The 18586-nt window shown below is 45.6% G+C and overlaps 3 protein-coding genes across 6 annotated transcripts in view; all 3 read right to left on the minus strand.

Moving 5' to 3' along the window:
- Positions 1–193: 193 nt before the first annotated feature.
- LOC105566515 (CDK5RAP1-like protein) lies at positions 194–3389 on the minus strand. Of its 3 annotated transcripts, none has more exons than XM_012020582.1 (8): positions 3125–3389; positions 2720–3048; positions 2068–2310; positions 1787–1994; positions 1371–1688; positions 981–1302; positions 706–855; positions 194–466 (listed from the first exon to the last, which is right to left on the minus strand). In XM_012020582.1, exons 2-8 carry the CDS (start codon positions 3012–3014, stop codon positions 242–244), a joined length of 1761 nt encoding a protein of 586 aa, XP_011875972.1. In that variant the 5' UTR covers positions 3015–3048; positions 3125–3389; the 3' UTR covers positions 194–241. The 3 variants fall into 3 exon arrangements, with proteins under 3 accessions (XP_011875972.1, XP_011875971.1, XP_011875974.1); XM_012020581.1 differs by having other exon boundaries at positions 2720–3016; positions 3125–3388; XM_012020584.1 differs by lacking the exon at positions 3125–3389 and having other exon boundaries at positions 2755–2872.
- A 2979-nt stretch (positions 3390–6368) lies between these two features.
- On the minus strand, positions 6369–15679 carry LOC105566516 (integrator complex subunit 6). 2 transcript variants are annotated; one of them, XM_012020585.1, is made up of 9 exons: positions 15159–15679; positions 14780–14857; positions 11776–12015; positions 11515–11695; positions 10300–11027; positions 9948–10223; positions 9529–9868; positions 8674–9444; positions 6369–8521 (listed from the first exon to the last, which is right to left on the minus strand). In XM_012020585.1, the coding sequence occupies exons 1-9, from the start codon at positions 15273–15275 to the stop codon at positions 8313–8315; spliced, it is 2940 nt and encodes a 979-aa protein (XP_011875975.1). In that variant the 5' UTR covers positions 15276–15679; the 3' UTR covers positions 6369–8312. The 2 variants fall into 2 exon arrangements, with proteins under 2 accessions (XP_011875975.1, XP_011875976.1); XM_012020586.1 differs by lacking the exons at positions 14780–14857; positions 15159–15679 and adding an exon at positions 14398–14746.
- A 1065-nt stretch (positions 15680–16744) lies between these two features.
- The window catches only part of LOC105566521 (pseudouridine-metabolizing bifunctional protein C1861.05), a 32342-nt gene continuing 30500 nt past the window's right edge, over positions 16745–18586 (minus strand). The window contains exons 8-9 of the mRNA XM_012020591.1: positions 17778–18013; positions 16745–17693 (exon numbers count right to left, since the gene is read on the minus strand). Of these exons, the coding sequence (XP_011875981.1) occupies positions 17415–17693; positions 17778–18013 (515 nt within the window). The 3' untranslated portion in view covers positions 16745–17414. The remainder of the gene's footprint in view (positions 17694–17777; positions 18014–18586) is intronic.

The raw sequence follows: 18586 nt of genomic DNA on the forward strand, positions 1-18586 counted from the left end.
AAATAGATTAGCAAATACAAAATATCGGCAAAAAATAGTCAACTTTTAAATTCTATCTCGTACACGTCACTTGAATAGGCGGGGAACTCAATCGGACTGATGTATATTTTACGATCGGTCGTGCGCGCGGTTCTAGCTACGCTTATACTTGGCGCGAGACACTACCGTGTCTCGTGACATTGAAAGAGAATTCTAATAGTTTGTATAATTTTTACTAATTAATACAACGATAATATAACAATCATTGTTTGCTCGATAAATGTTCAGTGATTGAAGAATGATATAAAGGCACTGCTTGCAAGGTCTGAGAATTGGCGTTAACAATTTGCACGATGACATAATCGCCAGTCTGTATCTCCCTCGTTGCATTGGAGTGTCGAGCGACGGGAATAACTGTAGACGGTAGCAAAACTTTCGTATTACCGTCGTTCCTAGCTTGGAATTTTTTATCAGATCTCCTGCTCGCCTGTCAACGAAACACACATATCACTATAAAATCTAAGAATATTGCCGAGGAATAATAAACATTTACTTCAATGTATTAACAAAAACTCATGACATACGTTTCTGTAAAATATAAGATTAAAAGTGTTTACAAAAAAGAAGGAAAAATGGGATAAAACGACGAGAAAAAAATGGAGAAAGACACTATGTTTTTTTCCTATTGCAGTATGTATGCAATAACAAGATTAGGAAAATACTTACGCCTTCCACGAGTACGAGTTGATGTTGCCCTATCTGTGCTTTATTTAATTTGTCTACCTCTTTTCTATATAACGCAATCATGCGACTCGTACGTTCTATTTTTATGTGCGATTCAACGTCGTCCTCGTAACGTCTATGTGCTGCAGTTCTCTGAAAAGCATAGAAATATGTTTTGAAATATGTAATTATAAATAATTCACCAACTTCACTAACAAATTATTAATTTCTATTTGATAACAATTGTCTGAGAAGATTGTGTGGCATGAAAATTGTACCTCGCGCATGCTGTACGCGAATAAATACGCGTTGTTGTATTTAACTTCCTCTATTAGCGACAATGTATCTTGAAACTCCTTCTCGGTCTCGCCACAGAACCCGGCAATAAAATCGCTGGACAAGTATATATTTGGTAGGATATCGCGTATGTGATACACCAAGTCTAAATACGCCTCTCTGGTGTATCCTCTTCGCATTCTCTCTAGAACCGAGGAGTTGCCGCTCTGAGCGGGCAAGTTAATCTGTTTACAGATATTCGGTCTTTCGGCTATCAAGTGCAACACCTCATCGGGAAAATCCTTGGGATGAGCCGACGTAAATCTAGAGATCGTCATATATCAATACTCGAATCCTCCAATTATCTAATACCCACATCCTTCTCTTTATACCTTATCCTTATTTCCGGATCGATTAAAGAGACTTTGTCCAAGAGATCGCTAAACCTTAAACCGCCTATCTTGTTCTTGTAAACCGTTTTGAAACCTTTAGCATGACGGGTCTCCGTGTTAGCTGGGACGAACTCCGATCTCGATAGATCTCTGTAACTATTCACGTTCTGTCCCAGGAGAGTTATCTCCTTCACGCCTTGATCCGACAATTGCCGGACCTCGTCAAGTATGCTCGCGATCGGCCGTGACCTCTCTCTCCCTCTCGTAAACGGTACGATACAGAAAGTGCACATGTTGTCGCAACCTCTCATTATAGAGCTGCAAATTACAGACGCGTGATTTCATAAAACCTGAAAGGCTAAAATTGTCACGCACGTAAGTATGGAATACATTTTTTAAATACGTATATACGTTACATGTATGCGCTGGTGGAGTCCTGATTGAGTCTAACTGGCATGACGTCTGCGTACGTCTCGTCAAACGATAACATAACATTAATGGCCGCTTCGTCGTCCGTTGCCGCCAGAAGTCTCGGCAAATCCTTGTAACTATCAGGACCCGCTATTACATCCACGAGCTTCCCTCTGTCCAATATCTTCGTCTTCAGGCGTTCGGCCATGCATCCTGATGCAAACATTTATTCTCATACAAAACAGGTCACTTCGCTTGATGTCGATCGAGCATTGATTAGGCTTGCCTAAGAGACCAATCTTCATGGGCCTTCCAGCCATCCTTTCTCTCCGCCTCCTCACGCCATTCAAGTTCTGCAATTTGTTCCACACCTTCTGTTCGGCGTTGTCCCTGATGGAGCACGTGACGAGCAATACGATGTCCGCGTCGTCCAGGCACTTCGTGTGCTTGTAGCCGTGCGACTTCAGCACCGACCATATCACATCGGCGTCGTTTACATTCATCTGACAGCCGTAAATCTCAAAGTACACTGCAGCACAAACGGGGACGGTAAAGATGGGCAAATTGGTGGGATTTCGTGGAATGAATGATAAAACGAAATCACTTTAGGTTGCCAGTAATAAATAACAATGGGTGAATTTAGTCGACCTTGACTGGCACTTGTTTTAGTAAATTAAAAATATATACAGCGCGACGTTTCGACCAAGGGTTTAGGTCCCTGTCAAGCGCGCGCTCTTAAAAATTAATCGAGTCATTGTAATATGTAATTGAACGACGAAACGTTGATAGCAGAGTCGAGTCGCGATTATAAAATTAACGGCACAAGATAAAATATGTGTACAATGTTGCACTGTGTAATTTTTATTTTTAATTTATTAAACAAGCGCCAGTCAAGGTCGACTAAACTTAGCCATTGATAAATGAAATGTCTGAGAGACCTTTCTGATCCGCGCCACGGATACCCTGTACGTACGGGACAGGCTCTTCGTGGGGAACATCGACAACAGCCGGGCGCAAGAAGTCCCGCAGGGAGGGTCCGTCCCCGATATTCCTCGACCGCTTCTGCTCCGCGACCGTCCGCTCGGCCGCGCTCGCGTTGATCGGCGACGCGTGCGAGGCCACGGGTGTCGTCCCGTGGAACGCACGGCATGCTCGCAGCCACCGTGGATCTGTGCATTTCCGTTGCATCAGATATCTTCTGATGCAGCTGCCGTAGTACATCCCCCTGGACATGCCTGAGGCCGAGAGTCGAGCGTTAACTCGGGGTCTGATGGCACTTCGAGATGTCAAGCGTCGAAAATAACAGCAAGGATATCGCGTAATCGAATGTTTGATATAAATACCCGTGGATGTCGACACGCTGGTCCGTCTCCGGTCTGTCCAAAATCCCCGGGTCACTCAGCGTATCCCGTCCTCTTGGTCGTCTCTCTTCTCACTGTAGCTTCCCTGCGGCAGCGCCGAGTCGGGCGATTTATAGGTTAGGAGAACCGGCGCGCAGGACGAACGTCGCACACCCGTGTGAAGTTAGCACCCTACTTTTGAAATTTCACAAAATTCTAAAAGTTGCTCCAGGTTGTTCTAGTCCTGCTCCAAATTGTTCCAGAAGAGCAAATTTGCATCATGGAAATTTTCGCGGGAAATTAAAAAAATTAAACGGCGCTCGGTAACGAAGACGGCCGCTCTGTGTGACAATTGCGAATGTCCGTTCAATGTGACGGAAAACATGCGATAATTGATCTTTTTGCAGCTGCACATTTCTGCGCTCAAAATGAATGTACAGTTACGAGTGAAGCAGAAAGGACGAAGGCGTAAAAGATGAGCGAAGAGCCACGGACCCGGGGTCTGTTCTTCAAGGTAGTGGAAGTTTGCTAAAAGAAAAAGTAATGCAACAAAAATTTCAGCTACAAACTTGAGATCTGTTCTTTGCGGTAGGACTGCGCCGAATATTTCCCAGCGAGAAACTACTCGTCGACTGATGTCGAATCGACATCAAGGTTGAAGGAGTCGATCGACGAATCATTTCTCACTGGGTTTCATTGAAAATGAAACGAGTACGTGGCTAGAAGCTGGACGGAAAAAGCGGAAGGACGCACGACAAGAAGTTCGGTTGCGTTTGCGCCGCGACGAATATTTTTCGCAGCTGGAATGAAACGAGTACGCAACTACTGGTTGTAAGGGAAGGAATGGAAGGAAGATAAACGGTACAAGAAGTTGAGCTACAAAGAACTATGTCTGTTAAAGCGATTTACAATCGTTCGTTCCGTCCAGCCGCAGGTCTGGGCCTTTTGCAGTCGCAGCTGCACCGCGCGACATTTTCCGCACTTGAGACAACCGCAGGGACAAGAAGAGGACGGGCGAGTCGTGCAAGTTTTCAGCTGCGAGGGGCGAAACTTATTTGGACAACGTGATCGTACGCGGGAAGGAAGACACGACGAAAGGGGTTTTCTTCTCAATTTGTTTATTCGCTTCTCTCGAGACTTGCTTTGTCGCTTTACCTAAAATATAAAACGTAAAAACGGGACAGTCCTCTCAATAGGAATCTCGTCTATAATAATTAGCGCTAATACACGTCTTATGTACAACTTTGTATATACAAATAATGCACGTGTCGTCGTCGTCGTCACTGTTACAGGTGTGAAAAAATAGCAATTGCAACAGTCATTAATACCCTAAACGGCCTAAATAATACATCAAACGAGGCGTCTAATACAGATCCTGCTTCCGCTCACTTCGCGCAATCGTACAAAGTATCTGCGGCTCTATCACAACCCGGTGAACGCCGATATTACATTTACATCGAGTGAGAAATTGTACCCAGCGAGAAATGACTCGTCAATCGATGCCGAATCGACGTCATTTCGACGAATCATTTCCCACCGGGTAACATAAATGCAGTAGATGCTCGGTGTTCACTGGGAAATCTCTTCCTCCAGCGGAAACCCGTGCAAAAGTGAAAAATCTTATTGACAAATGTTAGATTAGTCAATGAAATTTTTCGCGCTGGAGGAAACGATTCACGATCAAATCTCGTGTAGTCTCCGTAAGAAATCATATTTCTGGTTTACTTTTCTTTTTGTACAACGTTTTCGCAAGATCTACTGGGAGAACATGTGCCGCATGAATCTCATTTCATATAATTATGTAAAATACCAGGCAACAAAGCCACTGCGTATATCAGTGGCTCGATTAGCATATTGTAACAGATTGGCATGGAACCGCGTCCGCTTATTTTTATTTTGTTGGCAAATGGACGTGACTTGGCTGTGCATTACACGGAACAGTAGCGTCTACGCTGACCAAGTCTGTAGCAAACGCCTCGCAAAACTCGCTGTCGACAGATTTTGGCTACTTCGGATCGTATTGCAGATTGCTGAAATTTCTGCGCAAAATCAAATCGTGTATAATCATTAAAGCTATCACAACAGTGCGCGGAAATACGATCTTGCTTTGGTGAGGCACACTGTATAGAATTTAACATTGAAATTTGCGAAAGGGAATCATTCTAGCCGATTCATTTTAACGAGTCTCGGTACAATAATAAATTACCGCTGCTGTGACAAAAGGGACAGTAATCAAGGTACTTGAAACTCCCAAACATTCTCTTAATCCATTAGTCTCTTTTACACAATCGCACTTAGTTTTATATTAATTCTTTACATCAATAATTCCCTATGTTTCTTTGGAGCAAATAAGCGTCTAGCGTCATCGTCTTTACAAGACTCAGCTAAGCTCCGTCATAAAATAATTTACAAGGTATTCAACATATTTTAAACTAATAAATACAATTTCGACCACATCGCCTAAAGAGTATTGAATATCGTTGTCTACAAGAATGTCTACAAGAAAATATGTGGTTGATTATCTCACTTAAAATATTAATAAAATATATATATATATTTATCTTAACAAGAATTTCCAAATTAAATATATTAAATTTCAAGACGGAAAGAACGCCGCTTCTTTCATAAATAAAACAAAATATCAATTCCTAAAGACTACTACGTATAAAATTAATTTTCACCACGATTTAATGATATGTCTTCGTCTTATCAACGTCCGAATTTTCATCTTGAATATTCTGCTACTCAGGAGCGAAATCGAGACAAAAATTGATGCTCGTTGATGTACCGTGATATAAGCAGTACAAAAATCACAGGCTGATAATAAGTAAGATAATCATCCTTGTCCGCCTGTTATTATCCTATACGTAATATTTGGTCAAATCATTCCCGATACAAACCAGTAAGCGATCTTGTCGTTTGTATAACTAGTAGTGGTATATAAACAATCATCGCTATTAACATTCATTCCTTCAACCCACGTGTGCATCGGTGAAGTAATTTTTTTCGTCTCTTTTTTGAAAAAATATAACATTTTGAATTCCTGCTGCAATGTACATATTTATAAGGATTCGAGGACAAAAGAGAATTAATTTTGCTCCACATGTCATTTCGGATATATAATCCAATTTTGATTCTGTTATACTATACATTTGTTTGGAATTTGTACATGATCGAAGTGGATTTCCCATTTCCTCTTTCTCTCCCTCTCTCTTTCTCCCCCCCGTCGACAATCTAGTACAGTATTACAGTATGCAATTGTTGGAACTTTTTAATAACTACAAAATTTATTACATTCTTTATTTCTCGCGCCCGCCTGTGCATGTGTGTGCGCACGCGCGCGTATATCACAACACAGAGAGTCGTTTCATCTTTGTTGTATGTCATTATTAAACAAGGATAAAATGATTCTCTATGTTACACCGTGTCAATCTGTGTCTCTTGCTGGAAAGGACCCATGGATATCTCGATTTTGTACAATATAACATAAAATTTTGTGTACTCTCGACATCGTCCTTAACGTATTTATAATTAAAAATAATAAAAATTTTTTAATATACACGCATACATTTTTATGTGCAAAATAAAATAATAAATTATAAGCTTTTGGTGACGTAGTGGGTTGAATAAATTATCTCAATTTCAAATAGCATCAGGCACTGTCAACCCTTCGTTCACAATGAAACCTGCGTTTAGCGTTTCATTTAAACGTACGCAAATGTATTTTTGGTATAGTTATCTACGACAGGTTTCGCGGTACGAGAGCTAATGCTGCAACTCGCGTAAGAAAAAGAATCCACTGTAACCAAGAATTTCCATTCGTTTTTTTTCCCAATATTTTAATTTGGTAAATTACACAGTGATAAATGCTTTCATGACGTGCGATTTTCTACAATCTCTCTTTCCTCACGAAATAATAAAAGATATGTTTTCATCTTCATACATATAGAGATCGCGATTATAATTTTAAAGCCAGATCTTGGTTTGTTTTTACATCAACAAAGTACGCAACAAAATTTTCAGACAATTCGGTACAGTGTTAAACTATGGCATTTTATTAAACTTAATGGCATAGATCACAAGTGACTATAGACAGATTAAATATAATAGGAAATGTAAATTGCATGAGGTGTAAGAGTAATATATAGTTATTCTGTCCTAAATTCGACATGGGCGCTGAGGATTGTATAGAATTTTGCTGATTCATTTGATTGCACTTGTACTTCCGAATCTTTGTGAGAATTCATATTTTGATGACAGATAATAGTTGTTACGTTACGTTATTATTTCGCTTTACCCGCAATTTATTATCTTGTATGCCAGCATACTTTTATCCAAGACGTTTTCAATATATGCGCCAAATGATATCCGGCAAAATTCCGAGATTATGGAAAATTACATCATAATAGAGGATGAAACGAGCGTACGAATGTATTTACATGTAACGAACACCCACTTGTGAGGAATAAGAACTTAGTACGTTGCGCAATTACGTTAAGTTGTATATTACTTAGGATATTTTCGAGTATCCATGGTGAAAAAGATTCTAGATTTCTCTTCTCAGATTAAAGCTTAAAACAATTAAGTTTTAGGGAAAGATTAGGGTAAGATGACCAAATGCGGGTCGATAATTTGACGAGTTGCTAATAAGCGACAGTTTAAAGTAATTCACTTAAATTTTGCTCTTTTATATACAACTTTATGCTCTATTGTCGATATCATACAAGGCATCGACGTGTTTTTATGTCGCTTATCAGCGATACATGAAATTGTCGATCCACATTTGGTATCTGATCCGAATATAATCAATTAAGAAACTAATAAAATTCAATATACAGTATGGTCAAATATTGCTCCGTTATCGTTTTGCGTTACTGGAAATGGTAAATAAACTATTACCGCAATTCATGGCTGCAGAGCACCACGTTATGTACATACCATTTCTATTGATTACTCACAAAGTTAAAAGCAAAGCATTAAAGTGATACAACTTGTATGGTTGACATCGAAAATGCTATTGAAATTTGCTGAGACCTCAGGACTTTGCGCAGGTCTCTCCATTATCGAAAGTAGCCTTATTTCGGCGAGATCGAAATCGCTACTAAAATCTCTGACAAAAACTTGCGCGAGAGTTCCCTCGCGATTCATGTCCTTGCCGCTATTAAGATAATGCCCTGATTACGCATGTATCTTAACTTATCTTCGTGGCACCATTGTGATTCAGCTTGTGATTTATAGCGCAACCGTCCTCTTGAATGGTTTTAAGATATTCTTCTAACAGCGACGCCAAGTTACGTCGTTTAAAGCGTAATGATTCTTTTACTATGTCTTTTACAAACGCAAGCCGAATATCTAGGGTCCCCTGAACTTGATGTAACTGTGAGAACAGTGTTGCGTAATCTGAAACGAAATGAATTGATCACGTGTTAACGCTGTTACGAGAATGTTATCGCTAGCGACAGATAAGTACGTCAATCTTTTATCAATCGTTGATCTCGCAACGTTTTCCTCAGGATATAAAAAGAGGACCGACCGGCGCGTCGAAGACTTACTTTTCCCTCTTCTCCGCACCTCTTTGTAAACGAGTTCCCGGATGCTCAAATTGTGTCGCCTGATGTCCTCCAGTTCCTTCTTCGTCGGCTTCCGCTCCCGCTCGGTCTTCGGCTCGCGTCTCTCCTCCACGTGATTCGTCAGTCTCTCTTCAGCGACACTTTCCACAACTCGCACGCTATTCTCGATGCAATCGTTAACCGGTAACCGACTACACTCGTTCTTCACGCTATCTGTCCGTTCACTTTTAACATCACTCTTCGATATCGTGTCCACGTTGTTAACTATCGGCGTCAGAACGGGCGGCGTGTCCATATGATTATTAACGTGCTCCACCGGGATCGGCTCGAAAACCGGTATTACCGGCATCTCCGTGAGACCGTTTACCAACTTTTCGGACGCGCTCGAACACGGCAGTGACGCGTGACCCGGCGATACGTTGGGCAAACTGGGCAAGATCGGCGGGACGCTGGTATCGGCGATTGTTGTCGCCGCTGCTGTAACCGCTACCTGGTTCTTCGTGTCTTCCATCACCCAGGGAATCGGAGAACTCGGCGGAGTAAGCGTGTACGAGGGCCGTCGCACGATCACGTCTTTCGGTATGGGCCCGGGCTTCCTTTTGTTAGGCGGCGGCCTAGGCGAAGACGAGCCTACGCTGTCCGACTGCGGCAGAGTGCGCTTGAGACCGCCCTTCGACGTCGAGGACGTCGCGCCGACTAAGTCGATATCCGCCTCGTCTACCATCATTCTCTTGTCTATCTTGAAGGGATTGCCTGGTGATCGAGAAGAAGTATTAATTGTCTTTTTATACATACTTTATACATGGAAGAATTACTTTCGTTTCGTCGAGTAGTTACCGAACATATGTTGTCTAACTGGCACACTTTCGATCTCTCTCAGTGGCGGAGTCATGCGTTTCAGATATTCCTGATAGTTCCCCATTTGGGCTAAAGGCATCGAGTGAACGTAGTCGTCGTCGAGCAACTTTGTATGCAACAAGCCTGGCTGCAGGAAATTCGCGCGCATCCGAACCACTTGGTCGAGCAGGGACTTCCTCGGTACGTCGAAGGCGTTCCTGTAGCTGTGCGCGCCACGCTGCTGCTGCTGATTCTTCACCAGCCCGACGACGAAACCTCCGAACTCGTTCAGTTGATCGCGCAGACCCGTGAATTTGTCTTGTAGCAAAGGATGGGACACCTACGGAGCAAACAGGGACTTTGGTATCGTAACGGTCGAGGTAACTTGTGGCACCGACTCTTAACGTACTAATTCTTACCAAATCTTTCTTCAGCGGAGTCTTCGGTATAACTCTCACCCCTTCCGTTATTACGCTCGTAGTACAATTGGACAAGTTCTTCGTAAGATTCGAGGCGGCGACCTGCTTGGAAATGACCTCGTTACAGAGCCGATCAAATTCGATCTTGGCCTGATTCTTCAATCTTTTTAGATAATTTAAGACACTGTATGACAAGGAATTGTCCATATTATCTGGTATCAAGGTTTGCGCCAGAGGCGCGGACGCACCCATCCTGGTTAACGCTCTCCTCAACGACTGCAACAAACGGCGCTCTGATAAAAATATTTTCGAAGTAACGGAAAAATATACGCGCAAACGGAGGAAAACTTACGGCGGCGTAATAAGTAGGCATGGTCCTTATGTAGCCCTGGAACTGCGCCCTCCACTCGGGCGTCGGTTTCTGCCTGTGCACTTTGAAGAGCTCCTCCAGCAACGGTAACAGCACGGGATAGTTGTAAGGCATGACAAAGAGATTAACACAAGTCAAGTTTGTACTAGCTTTCAAGTAGCCGAACGGATGGCCCACTTCGCTCGACTTGTACGAATTCGCGACGAACACTTGCCAACATGTCGTCGGCTGTTTCCGCGCCAGGATGTACTGCGTCAGGGGACTCGGTTCCAGCTCGTACTTGTCGAAGGGCAGGTTCTCGATCACCATCGGCTCCTGGCTGGTGCACGTGAACTTGACATTTGGATGCGCCGATCGTGGCGGTAACGAGCTGGCGCTGAGATCCGGCCAGAAGCTCTCGGGGATCGGCCAGAAGCCTACCGCAAAACCCTTCTGGGCCGAGCGCGGAACGTAGATCAGGCGTCTGCAGGAATACCAAGCCGTATTCCCCGGCGCCAACGCGTTCGGATACTGAGCGCGCGGCCCGTTCGCCGAGTTACCGTCCTCCTCGTTCTCCTCCTCGTCCTGATGTTGCGGGGTCTCGTTGGTCAGTAGCGGTGGATCGGGACCGATCTTTTCGAAATTTATCACTACGCCCGACTGGACCTTTTGTACCAGCGAATCGATGCACTGTATCATCATCCTGAACGACGTAATGCAGTAAGAACGACCTGCAACGTTCGAGTGAGCAACAACTTACATTTAGAGTTTATCCCCGATTCTTTCGCAACATACGTTTTGAGAAAAAAAGCAGTTTGTTGTCCTAACAGCGAATTCGGTTCTGTGCACTAGTGCGCCCTGAGTGCGCGTTAAGGCTTATTCACAATTAACTTTTATATTTAACAAGAAGAAATATGGTAATCGCCAGTAGTTAATTAACGAAATAAATAAATACATCTTTACTTTATACTTAAGGTCTTAAATATCTCAATATGTTTCTCGAAATATTTCTCAAGCCTTGTGTCCAAGTTCTAGTTCCGAGAAATGTGTAGCCAATCGACTTGCATCTTTTACGGAGAAGTTGCAAGTCTTAGCGTGCACTCAGTGTACACTAGTGCAAGCAACCGAATTCGCTGTTAATCCACGATGCTAGAGCTCGGTCCAGGTTCTAGCATCGTGGACACAGGCCTTTAGATCGCGGTGCCTCATCTTCTTTACCTCCGGTCACTTCGCACATCGCGTCTATCGGCGACGAGTCGCTCGCCACCAAGCCGATATCTCGTTCAACGGCCGGTGTCCCTGATAAGCGCAGCACCAAAGAGAACAGTCTTTGGTCCCATCTAAATGGCTCCTTCGTCAGTTCAGACCCGGGTATCGGCGAATGCATCGGCAACGTAAACTGCAAGAGGAACACTTGTAAGACGAATAGGTAATCGCGTGATTTGCACGGTCGGTCGGCTAGGAGGATCGCGCACTCACATCCTGATGTACCCCGCTGTTAGTCGTGTATTTTCCTCCGTCTGTTATAACAACTATAACGGACGGCTCCAAGTAAAACGGGCATCTCCCTTGGCCGTACGTGTCTATGCCGGTCTGCATACGATTTATGTTCAATACGTCCAGCGCGTGCTTCAAGGCGGCACCTAGGGTCGTCAAGCCAACGCATTGCAAGTTTTTGAGTTCGTTCATGAAGGTCGCCAGGTTCTCTTTCCATCCTGCCTGGAAAAGGACCGTTTGCCAAGAAAAGCATTAAAGGCGCGGCTCTACCAAGCTCGTTTCCAAATTGATGTAAAATTATTCCGTCTCTCTTGCAAAGGGGGAACAATTTTACTTGAGCGAAACGAATCGTCTGATTCATTCCCCAGGGCAGCGATTGTGTAATTTTTCGCGTGAAAACTCAATGATTTCAACCAATGAAATTCCCGTGAAACTCTTCGTGTTTCCGCTCTAGGGGAAAAGTTACGTGATCGCTACCCTGGTCTGTAAACTCTTGACAATAGTATCGTTATCGTTATATCGTTGCGTAACTTTTTTATACCGCATATTATACCTGCGCAACGATAATATAACGATAACGACACTGTTGTCAAGAGCTGCAGAATAGGAGCACAGGTTTAAAACCACGAAAATGTGTGCGGAACAAAATGTGGACAATTTCAAGTACCTCCGGTGGATTTCAAGAGCTATAACTCGGACAAAATGACGACGCGCTTCGGAAACTTTCTTAAGCCCGTATCAGACTACGGATTGAGATTGGGATTAGATTGAAATTTTACCAATCACAGTAAAGTTTACTAATCTCAAGTTTAGTGACTTTTACTTTAATTAGTCAAATTTCAATCTAATCCCAATCTCAATCCGTGGTCTGATACGAGCGTTACGGGACTCTAAATTTTTTATATTATCATTTATATTATCATGTACAGTCGTGCGATCATTCGGAATTTACGTCAATCCGTAAATAATAGAAATCCGCAATGCTATTGGGAGAGATTTCAGCAATCTCGGTAATGTGCAAAAGTTATCCAGAGCTTATTAATGTGAATGTTCTTTCCAGGTTGATAGATGTATCGTCTTCGAGGATTCATTCCTTGTGCATTTCCAGACAACTTGTCCAATTTTACTAGCAAATATGTGGCGATCGTGGCGCAGAGGATTGTGCGCTGGTCTGGTAATCCGAAGACCTGGGTTCAAAACCAAACAAAACATTGTTGGTTTTTCGTTCGATCGCCACATAGAGAAGTGGATGTAAAGAGAGGTGTTATAAGAGGTTTGGGCACGTTCCTTCAAAAACGCCTTGTAACCCTAAGGGGAATCAATAAAATGTATCTACATCTACTAGCAAATGTGCTGCGCTTAAAAAAAACCGATTTCACAAAAATGAAAAGTGGAAAGGGAGGGAAGAAGAATATCGCGTACGATAGTTGATTCGTCTCTGGTTCGATTTCAACCTTTAAGGCCTGTGTCCATGACGCTAGAACTTGGTCGTAGCCAATCAACTCGCAGCTATTTCGTAAAGGCTAGAACTAGAACTTGGACCAAGTTCTAGCATCATAGACGCAGGCTTTTGTCCACTGTGCCACGGTTTTCAGGGCTGCGTTCAGAAACATCATCCGAGCGTCCCAGCGTATCATTTTATCCTTAGGCTTGTTTTCTGTCGCTGCACTGGTCAACTAGTGCTCAGAGTAAGACAAGTATATTTTTTCTCATTCTGGCTTACTGCACCAGTTCACCAGAAAGCAACCCTCTTGTTACCCACCGTACGTTAAACAAGGGTAAAATGATACGCTGGGATGCTCGGATGGTTACTGAACGCAGCCAAAAGGAAGCTGAAACGAAAATAGAACACGAGGCGACTCGTGAACCGTTTCGGGACCAGTGAGGAGTAAAGACCCGTGTCCCACGATGCTAGAACTTGGATCAAGTCTAGTCTCGTGCACACAGGCCTTAAGTGCCCATCTACAATAGAGATTTAAAGCCTAAGCCTTAAGAAATTGACTAATCATAGTCGCGTGTTCTACTCATACTTTACCATGATTGGTCAATTTCTTGGTCAATTTCTTAAGTCCCAGTCTACAATAGAGATTGTAAACCCTGAGCCTTAAGAAATTGACAAAAGTCTCGTCCACATATAAGTCGTAACGTCGTAGTCGTAAGAATAGTCGACTATAATTGGTCAATTCTTATGTGTCTGACGGAATTGACTAATCGTAGTCGCTTATTCTTACGACTGCGATTCTGCGACTCTCATTGTAGACCCCGCATAAGTCCCAGTCTACAATAGTGATTTAAACCCTAAGTCTTAAGAAATTGACTAATCACAGTCGCGTATTCTACTCATACTTGACCGTGATTGATCAATTTCTTAAAGCTTAGAGCTTGAATCATCTATCGTAGACTGGGACTAAGGCACAGGGCTTAAATCATCTATTGTAGACTGGGACTGAAGGGCGCCGAAGTTAAAGGTGGGCTCGACACGAAAGCCACGTCCCGTTTGAATCTCGCCGAATTGGCGCGCGAAACTCGTGACTGGGGAGGGCGCCAAAGGCGCTCTCGCTCCCTTCTCGCGCGGTCAGCGCTCTTCTTTTCCCCAGCACCTACCGTCGCGCACCTCCGCGGTCTCCGACGACGCGCGTCTTCCGCGGACGTGTGTGCACAGGACAGAGGACGAAGGCGAGGCAGGAAGGCAGGGGGGACGCGGTCTCGTCCCGCTCGTTCGCGTATCCACCGCGCATTAATTATTCGGCGCCATTAAGCGAACCTAACCCAACTCGAGACTCCTCTCCGAGAAGGCGAGGGAGAAGGGCAGAGAGAACGCGGACGTCGCGGACGCGCTTCTCCCGGGGAGCACATCCTCGCGAGGATGGTTCGGGTTCACGTGAGGAGGGCACACGTAGGCGAAATGCGGGTTAGGAGACGGGCGAGAGACAACGGGGAGGGGGAGGGAGCTGACGAAACGCGCGCGCGTGGCGCGAGGATGTACCTTGATGTTCTGAGGTGGATCTTCGAAGGTCAGGAGCATGTAACGATCCCCACGGCTCTCCGGCGATCTCTGTCGTACCTGGAAAAGGATCATTTCACTCTTTCTCTTTGTCTCACGCGGGCGCGCGCGATCGCCTCCACGTTACCCTCCTCGTCATCTCCGGGGGGGGCTAGGTGTCCGCGCGAGAAAGACGGAGGGCAGGCGAGAGAGAGACCGATGGTACTTCCCTCTTCTTTTCCCCGTCTCCATCCACCCCCTCTGCGTCTTTGCCGCGCGACACGACGAGGACGGTGACTCCGCTCCGCTCGGCGCGGCGCGGTGTGGCGTGGCGTGGCGCGGCGCGACGAGTAAAAGCTGCGTCCGCGACCTAGGGGCGTACCTTCACGAAGGTTTCCACGGCGCTCTTGGCTACGTCCAAGAGCGTGGGTCGACCCCCCAAATAAGCCCTCTGATTCATGGAGGCCGACGTGTCGATCAGAAATACTATTATGGTCATCTTCGGGGAGACGATGGTGACGGTTACGGCGGTAGCGGTAGCGGCGGCGGCGGCAGCGGCGACGGTGACGGCAACAACCACAGCGACGGTGACGGCAACAGCAGCGGCGGCGGCGACGACGGCGGTGGCGGCGGTGGCGATGATAGTGGCGGCTTAGTGACTGCGACGAGACCCAGAGTCGCGCTCGCGCGTCGTAACGTGCTCGCGCTCGTTTATTAACTGACGAGCACCGAGGCACCGAGACGCGGCTCGGCGGCTACCGTCGCGCTGGCCCGTCGAAACTAGCTCGTCAGGCGCCCTACGACGGCGGCGGCGATGACGACGGCGTGGAACATATTCGCCACGACCATTGAAACGGCTCTCTGCGAATACGCTCTCCGAAAAACTTGTCTTTTATCGTAACGGCGCTCGCTTGGTCCGTTCCTCCCTCCTTCCCTCCCGCCCTCGCTCACTCTCTCTCTCTCCCTCTCTCTTTCTCTCTCGTTTGTACGCTTGCCGTGTGTGTATATACCCAATGAATACGTACGTCGCGAGAGTACGAGGGTATATATCGCTCGCTGGCGTATCGCGCGCGCGCGCGCGGTGCGTGCGCGCGTGTGTGCGCGCCGCTACCCCTCCTCCCGTGCGCCAGCGACGCGTCTCCCTCTATCCAACGTGAGCGCGGCCGTCTCCCTCGGTTAACCTATCTCCCTCGTGTGTTGCGCGCTCGTCCCGAGATCGTCCGTCCTCGTTCCGCTCGGCCCCGCGGGTCGCGCCCTCTCGGTCGGCCGAGCGCACGTTAACGCCAGACCCGTGCCACGTGATCGCGCCCTACGCGCCGCCATTGGTCCCCCACCGCCCCGCCGCTCGGGCGCGTAGCGCCTCTGCACCGCCCGCGGCCGCGTGCTGCACCCGCGCGCTCGCCCCGTCCTCGTCGCGCCGGTGTCGCGCGCCGCCGCGCGTCGCCGTCCCGGGTGCGGAAGGTGCACGAGGGAGACCTACTTCTCGGTCGGGTGTGTTTTTTCTCTCCCCGATCGACTTGTCGCATCACCGTGTAGCGTACACTTTGTAGCGCTTTGGGGAATACGACGTCGGCCGCGTCGGCGGGCGTCTCTTTCCTCCGGAGCGATGCCGCGGGGACGATCGAACGTGGAGACGGGCTGGCCGGTCTCGTCTCGATACTCTCCGATTGCTCCGACCTACCCGCGAACCCACCGATATGAACGTATCGGACGACGCTGCGTAGGTGGAAAAACATCCATATTGATTTTATAAACCGTTGCACAAATCCATGGCGCGTCTAATCAATGTAAAACAGTGGTTTAGCGGTGGTAGTAGTACAGTAACGGCGGCAATAATAGCAGTTGCGTGTAGCACAAAAGCACGTTCTTTATTTGTTAAGCGCGGACTCGAACCCTGGCGAGGGATGATAGATTCTTTATGGTGTGGTTAAAAAAAAATTGATTACCAGTATCAACGTTTAAAATCGATTATCAACTGATGTACGTGGATTTGTTGCAACAACAGGAAACTGTTTTATTAAGACCGACAAATAATCTGCACGCAGTGCATTGGACTGTTATTATGTTGAGTCAGCAAGATCTGAAAATAGCGTCATTTTTAATTAATCTGTAAGATTCATAAAGTTCGGTTCCACTTATTATTATTTCATATTGTAAAAGTTCGACGATTAAAATTAAACGTTAATCTTACAATTAGTCGGTTAGTAAAGAGGTTTAGTTGCGATAAAAATATGTATTTGTAAAGTACGGAATCAAATCCCGGCGGGGGTGATAAATATTCTATACAGTGATTTAAAAAGAATTGATTACTAGTATCAAAATTTTAAGTCTATTATCAACCAAAGTACGTAGATTGGCTGTAACAACGGTAGAAGAAATGCAAGAAACTGCGTTTCATTAAGGCGGACAAATAATCTGCGCGCAGTGTATTGAATTGTTATTATTGTTGAGTCGCCAAAACCTGGAAACGGCATCTTTTTTTAGTTAATTAATCTGTAAGATTTAAAAATTTTAGTTCCACTTATTACCTAATATTTGTATAAAATTCATTGATTAAAACTCCAAACGCTAATCTTACAATTAGTCAATTAGCGAAGAGGTTCGCTTAGAATAAAACTATATTAAAATTCAATATCGTTCATCGCCGGAGAGCATCTCGGAGGGTCCGTGGCACCGCGTCGAAGGACCTGAGCGAGAGTGCGGCGGCTTTCAGAGCCACGGCGACGCAACCGATCTCGTCCAGATTCTTATGAATCCCGTAGATTATTCCGGCCGTGAAGCAATCACCGCACCCGCTCACGCTGAGTATCTCGCCCGTCCTTTCCGCGGGGTACAATCGAGACGCGACCGGGGAATCGGCGATCAGCTCGCCGCGCTCGTCGTAGAAGGGCTCGTTTTGCGAGGCTCTTCGGGTTACCTGCAAAAGACAGAAAGTTAACGAGCGTGTCGAAACACCGTGGTTGATTTAGGCAACGAGTTTAAGGCGATTGGGATTACGAACCAGCACTCCCTGCGCTCCCAAGGTGGTTATGACAACTGGGATGTGCTCGACCAACCGCTCGGCCACGTTTCTCACGGCCGCCAGGTCCATATCCTCGGCGACGGGGATGTCGAGGCGCTCGCCTATGACTTTCAGCTCGTTCTGGTTAGGCGAGACGAAGTGCAGCACATCTTTCCAATGCGGCCCGACCTCGAATATCCGCGCCGCCTTCTGAACATCCGTGGGCTCGTACCAGACTAGCGGGAAAAATAAGCGGGATCTTTATTCGTCCCACGCATTTATTAAAATTATCCTTAATCCATTCTGTTGTCATGAGACTCTCGGGAGTTGAATAAGACCTAATGCACTATCCTGGTAGCACACCCGGCGAGAAATGACTCGTCGAAACGATGTCGACTCGACATCAATTTGACGGTGCCGACATCGTTTCGACGAATCATTTCTCGCTGGGCAGTGCATTGGCTAAACATTAGTCCAATGTTGCTTATATTAGAAATGCATTGGCCGATATTCCCCCAAGTAGGTGAAAATATATGGTAATATATTTCATACATTTGGTATATGAAAATTCTATTTAAAAAAATAAAAACTATGTATACTTGTACTGACTGATAAAGGACAGGCCTATGCTTGGGGTTCAAATTGGTATAGACAACTGAAGAATATTCAAGGCTCTGTTCTATCGACAAGATTCTTCTATCGTAGAATATGTTGTCGATAGAACAGAGCCTTGAATATTCTTCAGTTGTCTATACCAATTTGAACCCCAAGCATAGGCCTGTCCTTTATCAGTCAGTACAAGTACATAG

Source organism: Vollenhovia emeryi, unplaced genomic scaffold (assembly GCF_000949405.1).
Source record: "Vollenhovia emeryi isolate VEMERY1.0 unplaced genomic scaffold, V.emery_V1.0 DF939144.1, whole genome shotgun sequence".
NCBI lineage: Eukaryota > Metazoa > Arthropoda > Insecta > Hymenoptera > Formicidae > Vollenhovia > Vollenhovia emeryi.